Source organism: Chiloscyllium plagiosum, unplaced genomic scaffold, assembly GCF_037043375.1.
Source record: "Chiloscyllium plagiosum isolate Xiang-an unplaced genomic scaffold, Cpla_swu_hap1 HiC_scaffold_35, whole genome shotgun sequence".
Classification (NCBI taxonomy): Eukaryota; Metazoa; Chordata; class Chondrichthyes; order Orectolobiformes; family Hemiscylliidae; genus Chiloscyllium; species Chiloscyllium plagiosum.
In genome coordinates, this window is record NW_028270173.1 from 20,454,487 (window position 1) to 20,468,701 (window position 14,215).

Genomic DNA, 14,215 nt, shown 5'->3' on the forward strand with positions numbered 1-14,215 from the left:
ATGTGATGCCAGTCAAGAGGGCTGCTTTGTTCTGAGTAAGTGTTGCTGGAGCTATACTCACTCTCTCAGGCAAGTGGGCAGAACTTTGTCATACCCCAGACTTCTGCTTTGTAGATGGTAAGCAGGCTTTGAGGATTCAGGAGGTGAGTTGTTCCCCACATGATTTCTAGCCTCTGACCCTCTCTTGAAACCAGTTTAGGTGTGTATATGGTGAGTCCAGCTGAACTTCTGGTCAATGGTAATCCCTAGGATATTGATCGTGGGATTGTAGTGATGGTAATGCTATTGAATGTCAAAGGGATTGGCAAGATACTTGCTTACTGGAGATGATCATTGCCTGGCATTTGTCTGGCACAACGATTACTTGAAAAGTGTGGTGCTGGAAAACCGCAGCAGGCCAGGCAGCATCCGAGGAGCAGGAGAATCGACGTTTCGGGCATAAGCCATTTTTCATCGATTCTCCTGCTCCTCGGATGCTGCCTGACCTGCTGCGCTTTTCCAGCACCACACTTTTCAACTCTGGTCTCCAGCATCTGCAGTCCTCACTTTCTCCACAATGATTACTTGCTAGTTGTCATCCTAAGCCTGGGTATCGTCTATATCTTATTGCATTTCAACATGAGCTGCTTCAGTAACTGAAGAGTCATGAATGGTACTGAATATTGAGCACCCTGATAGGGTACGGTACAGAGTCCACTTTTGTTTGTCATTTATAAAGATTTCCATTTATAATAAAAAATGTAGATGTAAAAACATGGTTCAAAAGCTTTTGTATGACTTCCAATTTAATGGTATAATTGACAGTGAAGAAGGTCATCTGAGCTTACAAAGAGACCTTGATCAATTAGATCAATGGGCTGAAGATGGAGTTTAATTTGGATAAATGTGAAGTATTGGATTTTGATAAAACAAGTAAGGACATCACTTATACAATTAAAAGTAGGGTGTTGGCTCATGTTGTAGAAAAGAGAGAATGAGGGATTTGGGTACATAATTCTTTAAAGTTTGCATCACACATACAAGGCCTTTAGCAAACTTGCGTTCATTGCTCAGATCTTTGAATAGAGGAATTGGGACCTCCTACTGAGCTTGAACAGGATGTTGGCGAGATGCCATTTTGGAGTACTGTGTCCAGCTCTCGACGCCTTGTTACAGGCGGGATATCATTAAGCTGGAGGGGTCCAGAAGAGATTTACCAGGATGTTGCCAGGAATGCAGGGTGAGTTATGGGGAGATGCTGAATAGGCTGGAACATTTTCACTGGAGCACAGGATGTTGAGAAGTGACCTCATAGAATTCTATAAAATCATGAAGGGTATAGATAAGGAGAGTGGCATGTGTCTTTTCCTGAGGGCAATTTCAAGGCTAGGAGGCATATTCTTAACCTGAGGGGAGAATAATTTGTAAAAGACATGAGGGCCTTTTTTCCACAGAGAGTGGCTCATGTGTGGAATGAACTTCCCAAGGAAGTGGTGGATAAAAGTACAGTTGAAAGACATTTAGATAAGTAAATGCACAAGAAATAACAGCCAAGTGTAGGGAAGTAGGATTAGTTTAGTTTGGGGTCATGGTGGGCATGGACTGGTCTGTTTCCATGCTGTATGAATCTCTGACTCTATGACTCAATGGCTTCTGATCTATTGATTGAGGGGAGGTCGTTGATGCAGTAGGTAGAGGGTGTTGGGCCTGTCCTGAGGAACTCCTGCAGAGGAAAGCTGAAATGACTGACCTCCTACAACCACAATCGTTTTCCTACTTGCCAGATAGGCCTCCAACCAGCAGAGGACTTTCCCCTCTGAGACCAACTTAGTCAAATTTAGCTCAGGTTCCTTGATATCAGACTTGGTCAAATGTGTCCTTGATGTCAAGGACAGTCACTTCCAACTCTTATTTCCATGTTGCTGTGTTATGACTTATTTATTTAAATATTTTCCAAGGTTTATTTGCTTTCATTGCCTTCGGGGTAACTCCTAAACCATTCAGTTTCCTTCTTACATCAATACTTGGCTTTGTTTAAATTCAAGGGGAACGAGTTTAGAACTCGTTATCTCTCTCTCAAGCTTAAATGGAATCTGGAACGATGCTGCTCCTTTGACAGGGTTATGTTGTCCTCGGATTTATTTTTCAGAGAAGTTGCAAAAGCACAGGTGCCGAAACGTCTGGTGTTGAAGGGATTTAGGGCCAATTTGATTATAGCAAACAGATGCAGCCTCAGGCAAAAGTTTTAAAATAATTCTTGTACAATGAAAGGGGAGTGGCCAGTTCTCCCAGCTCAGCTTTTCGTTGGTCAAGCTATTAAGTGAAAACAGTCAGAAGAGAGTCCAGACTGATCCTCCTCTCTCTGTGACATCTCTCCTGTCGGACCCTGTGTTTTATTTTACCATTAGTGTCAAGGAGGGCTTATGGGGATTGTTGCAAGTATTTGGATCAAATTCACTAAGTTGGGATAATCTGTTGGGTTTTCAGGGAAGTTAAGTTATTCTGTATTCTGTTCTCTTTTATTTGTGATTCATTCGGTAACCTTGTAAATCAGTTCTGTTTTGTTTAAAACCAAGTGGCTTGACCAGCTTTATCCCTCCTGGAATATCTGTGTTACACCTATTTAAAACAACTAACAAACTTAGCATCTGAGCTACTGTCGTGAAATGTTTTGAGTCGGTCTGGCCTAGCCACTGTATTATGATCACTATTTCCCAAAGGATCATCCATTATGAGATTGATCATTCGTATTGCTGCATTATTCAATACTGCAACTGAAAAAACTTCCCTTGTCACCCTTGTCCCACAAAGTACACTTTTCTGGGTAGGTTTCCACTACCAGCTCTGCCCATCTCATTGGCCCTGCTGATATCCTCCTGCAGTTTATGGCCATGCTCCTCAGTCACACCAAGAACTAGAACATCATAGTTAGTTTTAATGTGCAGTAGACCAGTAGTTTCAGTCAGCAATCAGGACAGAGTCAAATCTCTAACTTCAGAATTCTGTGCAATCGATTGGACAAAATATTGATTCATCATTATCCAGCAGCTTCAGCATTTTCATCACTACCTGCTCACCACAGTGAGGTGAAAACTGGAGATGTTCCTTGCCAACTGTGCAATGTTCAGTGCCTTTCACAACTGCGCAGAATCTGAAGCAGACATAGAATTGTACAGCACAAAACAGAATCTTCGGGCCAACACGTCCGTACTGACCGAGTTTCATAAACTGAACTCGTCCCATTGACATGCATTTGGCCCATGTCCCTCAACATTTCATATTCACGTACCTAACCAAACATCTCTCAAATGGTTGTAATTGTAATCCACTCTACCACTTCCTTGAACAGCTTGTTATCTCTGCACACCACCCTCAGATCCCCTTTAAATCTTTCCCCTCTCATCTTAAACCTGCAACCTCTAAATTTGGACTCCTATATCCTGGGTAGAAGAACTTGGCTATACACCTTCTACGCCCCTCATGATTTTATAAATCTCTATAAACCTGAGGGAAAAAACACCTCCATGCCTATTCAGCATCTCCTTATAACTCTAACCATCCAGTCTAAGTAATGAATTTGTAAATCTTTTCTATATCATTTTCAGTTTAATGACACACTACTTATGCAAGGGTGAGAAGACTTTTTTGTAGTCTCCACATGTGGCGTTACAAATATCCAGTACAGTCTCAATATGACATCCAAACGCCAATACTCAACGCTCTGACCAATGAAGGCAAGTGCGCTTAATGTCTCCTTCACAACGTTGTCTGCCCGTGACACCACTTTGGAGAAATTACATACCTGCACCCCAAAGTCTTTCTGCGCAAGACTAAACCCCAGGGGGCCTAAATCAACTGTCTCAATCCTGCTCTGGTCTGTCTTACAAAAATGCATTAACTCACATCTCTCTAAATTAAAATCTATCTGCCACTCCACGTGTAAGAAGATAGGGTCAAGATTCGGGCTTGGATGATAAGTGGCAAACATTGACGTGCCATCTAAATCCATTAAAACTAATTAACTCCGCCTCCAATGCCCACACCCACAAACATGTTTTATCTTCAAGACACACTGCAACAACTGAAGAAGGCTCCGAGGACAGCATCCTCCAAGGTGCCAGCCTCTCCGATTTAAAAGGACAAGGAGAGCAGATACAAGAAACAGCACCACTGCCAATTCCCATTCATAGCACCACCATCCTGCATTGGAAATATTAACCATTCCTTCACTGTCACTGGGTCAAGAATTCCCCTGGTGTCAGTCTTGATCTATTCTTCGATATTGGTTGCTGTGTCATCACCAGCTCTGACAATACATTTGACAGTGTCGGTTAGGCAAGCGTTAACAAGTTCCCCCGTTTTCAGCCAGCAAGTCCTTGCACTCATCGCTAACTTGATGCCTACTACATGTAGACCTGTAAATGATTGTTCCTGCGCACTCTGAGCCAACTTTTCATCATTCTAACCGTCTCTATCAATTGAGTCTCTTTCATTCAGAATTGAATTGAATTTATTGTCACATGTACTGAGGCACAGTGAAAAGCTTTGTGTTGACAGCAATATAGGCAGATCACAGAGTTAAGTCACATAGATAAGTAAATAATAGGTAAACAGTGGCAAAAACAAAAACACAGGTAGAGGCGAATGTTAAGAGTTTCTGAGTCCATTCAGTATTCTAACAACAGTAGGGTAGAAAAAGTTAAGAAACCATCTTATTCGTGTGTTCAGGCTTCTGTACCTTCTCCCCAATGGTAGAGGTTGTGGAAAAACATTGCCAGGATAGGATGGATCTTTGAAAATGCTCGCGGTCTTTCCTTGACAGTGGGCCTGGTAGATGGATTATATCCAAATAAATAAATCCAATGTTTACATTTCTGCTTCACAGTTATACAGATTTGTATCTGGTATTATTCCAGTTTATCTCTTCGACGCAATGTATTTCCCCAACCTGTCAATGTGACTGCCAAAACCACATTAAACTCGACAATTGTAGTATTGCTAACGTCTGGTTTAAATTTACTGTAAGCCCCAACATTTGCAGATAGTTGAACCCAACTAGTCATATGTTCAGGAAAGATTTACAAGGATGTTGCCAGGATTGGCGGATTTGAGCTATAGGGAGAGGCTGAATAGGTTGGGGCTGTTTTCCCTGGAGCGTTGGAAGCTGAGGGTTGACCTGATAGAGGTTTATAAAATCATGAGGGGCATGAATAGGGTGAATAGACAAGGTCTTTTCCCTGGGGTCCGGGAGTCCAGAACTAGGGGTCATGGGTTTAGGGTGAGAGGTGAAAGATATAAAAGGGACGAAAGGGGCAACTTTTACACACAGAGGGTGGTACGTGTATGGAATGAGCTGCCAGAGGATGTGGTGGAGGCTGGTACAATTACAACATTTAAAAGGCATCTGGATATGCCTATGAATAGGAAGGGTTCAGAGGGATATGGGTCAAGTACAGGCAAATAGGACCAGATTAGGTTAGGATGTCAGGTTGGCATGGACACGTTGGACTGAAGGGTCTGTTTCCATAATGTTGATCTCCATGACTGCACATGCGTTATTCTGCAACTCCGAAATAGATGGGGCTTCACCCAGGGTTTCAGGATCAGTTGAGTTGCATTGAGAATTACAAAAACTAGATGGGGGTACAAATGTGTTTTGTTCATTTGAGAGACTGTTATCACCAGTAAGGTTGGCATCTATTGCCTAGAGGGCAGCTATGAGTAACCCAGATGCCCATGGACCTGATGCCACAGGGAGGCAGACCAGGTAAAGGTACCAGAATTCCATCCCTTCGTTGTGAGATGGCAAATAACATTCAGGCTTGACAATCACTAATGGCCAGATGGTAAAGATAGCTTTTTATTGAACTCAAATTTCACAAATGGTGCGATTTCAAACTGTGCATCCAGGATTTTAGCGTTGGTTTCTGGATTGTTGGCCCAGTGAGGTAATCATTACATCAGCACCTCCCCATGTCAATGTAAATTAGTAACGTGCTTTACAGAGCAGCGAGGAGGGAGATTTCAACAATTTTTTCATCTCCTCCCTGAATCTCCTCTGGGTCAGTGCATAAATACAGGTGTTTGTGCAGGAGCTGGTGCACAGCAGCAGGAACGCGACCCTGATTGCCACATAAAGAGAGTTTGAACCTTGGAGAGTCACAAGCTGAGTAACACCGACGCAGATGTGGATGACAGTGATGGGTGCCGACAGCACCATGAAGCAGCCGGAGATGGTAAAGAGCAGAATGATGGAGGTCTTCCTGCTCTTCAGCTCGGGGTCTCTGCCCATCTCCCCAGCACCACCTCTGCTGCTCTTCAGGGCCCGGCGAGCTCTGCTGGCCAATAGGATGTGGTGGGCTGTGAGAGAGTTCAACAGCAGCAGCAGGGGAATAGGAAGAAACATGTTTGAGATGTTGGTGAGCCACCGGTGAGCTGCCCAGGCTGGTGAAGTGAGATAACTGGTGATGGTGCGGCAGCCCCATTGTACATTGTTCAGAACATGAGTGTGCTCATAGCGAAAAGACAGGGGAATGTTGACCATGATGTTAAGTGCACTCACAATGGATATGACCACATTGGCTGTTCTTCCAGAGCAATATCTTGCCTTTATTTTGTTGCAGCAAATTGCTACAAAGCGGTCAAAGGTGAAGGCGATGGTGAACCAGATGGAGAGTTGGATACTCAGCCCTTGCAGGAAGATATTGAGCCGACACGCAGGAGTGTATTTCAGCAGCGAGCCCGGGAAATGATACATGATGATCTGGCTCACGATCACGTTGAAGACAAGAACCATCAGATCTCCTGTTGCCATGGCAGTCATGTAACGGGTGACTCCTTCGGAAAGGCCACATTTCCCTTGGGAAAGAATCAGCACTGCCATCACGTTCGCTGCAAAGAAAATCCAATCATTAGATGAATAAAAACGCCCAGCAGGAGGCATACTGTCAGGGATTCCAGAAGGTGGGAGTCGCAAGACTGTGGGACGTTGTGTGTAATTATATATTTGTGCAACAACTAAAAACAGTGACATCTCATTTGTAATCCATGTTCTTTGTCAAGGAATTAATTGGGTTCGGGTTAGGAATAGGGTTAGAGTAATTGAAAGACGACTTGACAAATAGTATGCAAGTAGTTCTCACTTTGCACTACTTGATCTCCCCATTTCAGGAAAACAAATACTATTGATTCAGAAGCAGCTCAGAGAATATTTATTTGCCACACTCCAGGGATTACAGTCTGGTATTGTGAATAAAGTTTATGCCTAAATCAATTAGAATCCACAAGATAAGAGGTGAGCTCATTGAAACATCTAAGATATTGAGGAGAATGGAGAAATTAGAATACCAGGAGCTAGTTTGCTCGCTACAACTTGCCCGAAGATGGGAAAGGAATGCCATCCGAGCGAACAACTGTACTTCCTGCATGAATGTTTGAGGAAACAGGTACTGCCAAAATGTCTCCAATATAAACCGCCGATAAAAACACCTCAGGCCAGAAGTTTACCAGAACAAAACGGCCGCAGAATGCTCCGAGAACTAATCAATGACGCCCACCACAGACTCCGAAAATACAACCGGGAAATTGCGGGCCAAAAACCGTTATTCAAACAAGCAACAAGTGAAGAATGGCCAGACGCGGTAGAACGAGCCATAAACACCAAACAACGACAAACACAGAGAAAGGAAAATCGGGAGCTGAAGAAAAAAACTTGTCAAACTCACAAACAAAGACAAAACCAATAACACAGGGGCATGGATAAAAAACTTATCAGACTGGACCCTATCGGACACAGAAAAAGTGGTACTAGTAAAAGGATTAAACTTCATTTACCGAGACACTGGCAAGAAGGATTTCCTCGCGGCATTAGAAGCCACATTGAAGGACAACAATCTCACAGAAGAAACACAACAAACGATCAGATAGACAGTTGCACCTACTCTGAGCCGAAAGAGGGAAGGAAACAAACTGGACACACAAGAAAAGAAAGCTCTAGAAAACCTCAAAAAAGACAAAAACATCGTTATATTACCTGCAGACAAAGGTCGGCCCACAGTCATCCTGAACAGAAGGGACCACATGGAGAAAGTCAATGCACTACTCGCAGACACCAACACCTACCAACAGGTGGCGCTAGACCCGACCCCGCAACTGGGGAAAAAAATTCCATATCTCCGAAGAAAATTACAGAATTCCGGACAATTAAACAAGACGGAATTCCAGAAAATGAAACCAGATGGGATCAACACCCCACGATTCTACGGACTACCAAAAATCCATAAACCAGGAGCCCCCCTCAGACCTATAGTCTCAATCCCCGGAACACCAACTTACAGACTGGCCAAAGAACTATACGCAAGATTGAAATACCTCGTAGAAGAGTCACAGAACTCCATCCACTCCACCCAGGAATTCCTAAAAATCATCAAAAACACCAAAATAGAGGAAGACGAAACCATGATCTCATTCGACGTAACAGCACTGTTCACCTCCATCAACATCGACCTGGCAAAGGAAACACTTACCACACTTTTAGAAGAGACCATCACACACACATCAACCACCATCAATCGCATTACCAACGAAAACATCATGAAGCTAGTGGACCTGTGCCTCACCACCCACTTCACTTTCAACAACATAGTCTACAAACAAACCAATGGCACACCCATGGGATCTCCGCTATCAGGATTCATAGCAGAAGCGGTAATGCAAAGACTAGAACAAACGGCCCTACCAACCATCAAACCAAAAATCTGGGTCCGCTACGTAGATGACACATTTGTCATCACAAAACGAAACAAGATAGAAGAGACATTTAACATCATCAACAACACCCTCACAGGCATAAAGTTCACCAAGGAGGAAGAAACCGACCACAAACTCGCACACCTGGCCGTCACAGTCGATAGAAAGGACAACGGAGAACTACAAACCTGCGTATACAGAAAACCGACAAACACTGACCAAATACTTACTACACCAGCAATACACACAAACGAAACTGTATCAGAACACTATCCCAACGAGTCACCTCACACTGCAGCACAGACGAACTTCGGAAAACAGAGGAGAACCACCTATACAACGTATTCAAGAAGAACGGATACTCAAAAAATACAGTCTGCAGATTCCTCAAGAACAAACCACGACAAGCAGACCAAACACAGCCAGAAACCCTAACCACCTTACCATACATCAAAGAAGTTTCAGAAATGACAGCCAGACTACTAAGACCCCTCGGAATCCTAGTAGCACAAAAACCCACCAACAATCTCAAACAAAAATTAACCAACTTAAAAGACCCAGTACAACCCATGGACAAAATCAACGTCATCTAGAAAATTCCATGCAAGGACTGCCACAAACACTACGTAGGACAAACAGGAAGAAAGTTAGCCACCAGGATACACAACCACCAGCTAGCCACAAAAAGACACAACCCTCTCTTCCTCGGAGCCCTACACACGGATGAAAAAAGCCACCATTTCGACTGGGACAACACATCTATCCTGGGACAGGCTAAGCAAAGACACGCCAGAGAATTCCTAGAGGCCTGGCACTCCAACCACAACGCCATAAACAAACACATAGACCTAGATACCATTTATCAACCCCTCAGGAAACGAACAGGAAATGACATCACCACAAACCTCAGGAACCCCATCCAGGAGAAAGATATAAATAGAAAGCAGGAGACAACAGCTTCGCTTCACTTGGAGGTCGCCACTGATGATTTTACCTAGCCAGGTAATGAAACATCTGGATATCACACCTACAGCTCAGCGAGCAAACCTACACCCTAAACCTCAACCTGAGCTACAAACCTTCACAAACCTTGCTAATTTCTTCTAGACAGGAAGGATATAAACAAGGGGACATGGTTTAAGGATGAGCAGTTTCTCCTTTCAACCAGAGATAAGGAGGTTTTTCATCTCTCAGATACTGGTTATAATGTGGAATCTTCTTCATCTGAAGGTCGTGAAGGCTCGGTCGATGAGAACGAGTTGGATAAATTTTGGCTACATCAGTGAGTGGACACCTATGCAGTGCAGGCGGGATGATGGAGCTCATTTAGATCAGCCAATAGCCTCCCAAAGTCGGATGGTGTTCAAACGACCAATTTGTCTATTCCTACTTCAAAATCGTATGTTCCCACATTCATTTTCCCTGGTTAATGTCCGTCAAAAAGTTGTCTTTTTGAAAGGTCTGCAACTGTCATTAAAACTCTGTCGACTTCACCAATAAATATACATAAAGAATCTCCCTTCATAGCTCCCTCAGTGATCAGGAATTCCAAACACTCACAAACACTGGAGAGAAAGCGTTCCTCCTCATCACAGTCTGGAAGTGATATTGCTTTATTCTGAGACTATGCCCTTTCAGATCTCGCAAAATCGAGCAGGCAAGATGAATGTCACAACAGCTTTTAACCACATAACAGGAATTTGAAGGATCACAAGGATGGGATTGAGAATTTGCGTCAGAAAGTGCTTTTGATACCATTTTCAGGTGGAAGCAGAAACAGTCAAAGCACTCTGCCATCAGGGGAGACATCCTCTCAGCATTTACCCTGTCAAGCCCCTGCAGAATCTGATATGTCTAAACGAGATTACCTCTCATTCTTCTAAAATCCATTTAGTCGACTCCCAAAATGTTTAGTCTTTACTCATTATACATTCCCTCCATATATGTGATCGACCTAAAAATCCCTCTTTGATCTGATTTTTATGAAATGTTATCTTTCTTTCAATAACAGAATCAAAACTGCTCACAGAAATCCTGATCTGGTCTCACCAATACCGTGTGCAATAGCAGAAAGACTTCCTGACTCTTACACTCCAACTTGAATGCACGTACCTACAAGAAGTCTTTCTGAACATTAGAGCGCTGAATGATGTCTCTAACTTTAAAAAGTGTTGAACTTACTAATGCTAAAAATCAAACAACACCAGGTTATACTCCAACAGGTGAAATTGGAAGCACAAGCTTTCAGAGTGCTGCTCCTTCATCAGGTGGTTGTCTACTATAACCTGGTGTTGTGTGATATTTAACATTGTGCAATCTAATCCAACACCGGGATCTCCAAATTATGACCTTGCTAATGTTGATCTTGTTTTGCACACCTCTTGTGCAGTTGTAACCTGTATGCTTCAGATCATCTGAACACCCATAGACAGTGTGATCTTCTTTGCTTTGATGTGTCCGCACTTCTTGCAAAACAAAACATTTTACTGTACTCAGGTACATGTGACGAAAATAAATCAAATCAAATCAAATGAACTCTTGAAATAAAGGCCAACATTCCACTAGCCATCCTGATTACTGGCTGCGCCTGTGTGCTACCTTTGTACATTTGATGGCCAAGTGCGCCTTTGTTTTCCAGCTTTCGGTGAATCTTTTTTCTCAATTAAAATAAACCTCTGTCTCTTGTTCTACTTTCTAGAATGAACATCTTCATACAATCACATGTTTTACTGCATTTGCCAAGTTGTTGCTCGCAAACCCATCAATATCTCTCTGTAACCGTTGGTGTTCCTCTCATAATCTATCTTTCCAGTTATGTTTGGTGTCATCTGCAAGTTTGGCACTTCCTCCCTCCAAGTTATTAATATATATTGTAAGCAGTTATAATGCCAGCACTGATCCCTGTGGAAACCCAATGGTCATAGACCACCAACCTGAATGAAAACCCTTATCCTCAATCATTGCTTCTCAGCCTGCGGCCAATTCTCTATCCATAGCAACGCACTACCTCCAATAGCATGGGGGTCTTATTTAATGGCTTAATCTTCCGTAGCTACCTTATTGAGGGGCTTCACAAAGTTCAACATAAAATATTTACAGTTGCCCCTCTGTCTTTCTGGTTGAGTCTTCGTCAAAAAATTCAAATCAATTTGTCAGAAAAAGAATTAACTTTCATGAAGCTGTCCTGTCTCTGTTGAGATTAGGATTTTTAAAATATTATGCTGTTGCATCTTTAGTAATTGATTCCAATACATTTTTAACAACAGATATAGTTACTCTTTGCTCACACCTCTCCCCACCCCTCGCCATTTTGAACACAACTGGCACAGAAACCATTAACTCTGGCACTACTCCAATTCCAAGGATTTTGGGAGCTTGCAACTCATGGTGGCTCATTGGGTAGCATTGCAACCTCACAATACCAGGGACCTGGGTTCAATTCTGAATTCTGTCGACTTACTGTCTGGCATTTGGTTGTTCTCCCTGCGTCTGCATGGGTTTCCTCTCTAATCTGCAGATCAGGTAAATTGGCCATGCTCATAGTGCCATGTGCATGAGTCAGGGGTAAATATTTGGGACTGTGTCTGGGTGGGTTGCACTTTGGAGAGTCAGTGTGGACTTGTTGGGCCAAAGGACCTGTTTCTATGCTGTAGGAAATCTAATTGAATGCATCCACTATTTCCGTAGATACCTCTTTTTCATTCTAGGCTGCAAGCCATCAGGGCAAGGGAACTTACTTGCCCTCAGCATCATTAGGCTGTCTAATACTCCGTCCTTAGTGATTGAGAAGGGCATCAGTTTCTCCACTATATTATTTAGAAGTTATGACATGTTTGAAGTATCATCGATTGTAAGTAGTGATGCAAAATATCTGCGTAAGTTCTCTCCCATTTCCTTGTATCTTGTGATTATCTCTGCAGTTCATATTCACACTGATCACTCTCTTCCTTTTAACATAATTAAAGAAGCTCTTACAGTCAGATTATATTTTCCTTACTGGCGAGCTCTCAGTTTACTTTCTCTCTTTTTTCAGTCCTCCTTTGCTGCTCACTGTTGTCCGTTTTACATATTTAATGAAGCTCTTACAATCAGTTTTTAACTTCCTTATTGCTTGGCTATCAGTTTACTTTCTCTCTCTTTTCTGTCCTCCTTTGCTGAGTTCTGAATTTATCCCAGTCTTCAGGCCTGTCACTGATTTCTGCGCCTCTGTGTGCTTTATCTTTCAACTCAATATGCTCCTGAACTTCCTTGGTTAGCCACGGTTGGTTTTTCCCACTTGTAGAATCTTTCCCCCTTACTGGGATGGATTTTCCTTTTGGAGGAGAGTCATGAATTATTCCCTTAAATGTCTGCCATTGCAAGCTTACAGTCATTTCTGTGACTCTCTCCATTATGTTCACTTTTCCTAAATCTATTCCATTTCAATGTAGCCCCCTGTGTTCAGGCTAAGCACAGGTGTTTTCAAACCAGAGGGTTAGGTTCGGACAAACCGCACTCAAATTGAAACTGATGGTAATGAAGAGCAGGGAAACGCAGCAATATGCAGGAGATGAATTCGTGGTATACAGCTGTAAATTACGGAGACAAAATTCAACACAGAACCAGCAATAAAAACAATCACGGAACTTTTTTGACCACTTACCAGGAATTCCAAAGATTGCAAGAATGGGAAAGAGGATTTCTATTGGAAGGTCCTGTGATCCCATTTTCAGGTGAAAGTGGAAGCAGTCAAAATGAGGCAAAGCATTGAAAGGCACTTGATTTATACAGAAGGCAATCCTCCAGTGAGTGGGTGAGCAGATCTCATTAAACACACTATTTCTAACAAACAAGTTATTGTGCAGCAATTAAAGTGAGCTCGGTGATCCACAGAGACACATGGACAATGACTCCCAGCTTTCAGAGGCACTGACGTCTTAGAGGAACACGAGAGACCTAATTATTTTGGCTTAACTTTAACATGATGCAGAGAGTAAGTTATTCCATGGGGTAGGTACAAAGTATAACCATCCTTTTAAATCAACTTGTGCAAGGAGAGGGCTGAGTAAAATGTGGGACTTGGAACCCTGGGCAACTAGCCCAGCATGAAGGATTGCACAGTGGCGCCATGTCAGCCCTCAGTTGTAACTTTCTAAACTTACTCTTCTATTTCTCCAATGATTAAATGTATCTGGTGAACAATGTCAAGGCATTCTTAAGAGGCAGTTGGACATACTATTCAAAAGAACTTTTCGACATGGTTTCTATGCCTCACCAAAGTTAATGAAATAAATCGCTTTGCTTGCCAGAATCATGATGTTTTAATACATTAGTTTAATTCCTATTAGCTTTTTGCCAGAATGAACATTAAAATGTTGTTCTTTCCGTTGAAATGAATGATTTTTATATTATACAGCTGTACGATTAAACTCCAAAACACTTCATTTCTTCTTCCACAAGGTTTCTCCTTCAGAAAAGAAAGCACTAAAAGATTGTGGACAATATGAAT

General features: G+C 42.5%; 1 protein-coding gene across 1 annotated transcript; it reads right to left on the bottom strand.

The window, feature by feature from the left end:
* Positions 1-5,832: 5,832 nt before the first annotated feature.
* Positions 5,833-13,472, bottom strand: LOC122545047 (putative G protein-coupled receptor 139). The gene is made up of 2 exons (XM_087978862.1): positions 13,370-13,472; positions 5,833-6,870 (listed from the first exon to the last, which is right to left on the bottom strand). Exons 1-2 carry the CDS (start codon positions 13,431-13,433, stop codon positions 5,966-5,968), a joined length of 969 nt encoding a protein of 322 aa, XP_087834988.1. The 5' UTR covers positions 13,434-13,472; the 3' UTR covers positions 5,833-5,965.
* Between the last annotated feature and the right edge of the window lie 743 nt (positions 13,473-14,215).

What these genes read in the sequence shown, in the direction of transcription:
- LOC122545047 (XM_087978862.1), bottom strand. Translation starts at nt 13,433, where the DNA reads ATGGGATCACAGGACCTTCCAATAGAAATCCTCTTTCCCATTCTTGCA. An exon ending in TGCAATCTTTGGAATTCCTG is followed by an intron (nt 6,871 to 13,369) that starts GTAAGTGGTCAA and finishes TTTTCTTTGCAG; the next exon opens with CGAACGTGATGGCAGTGCTG.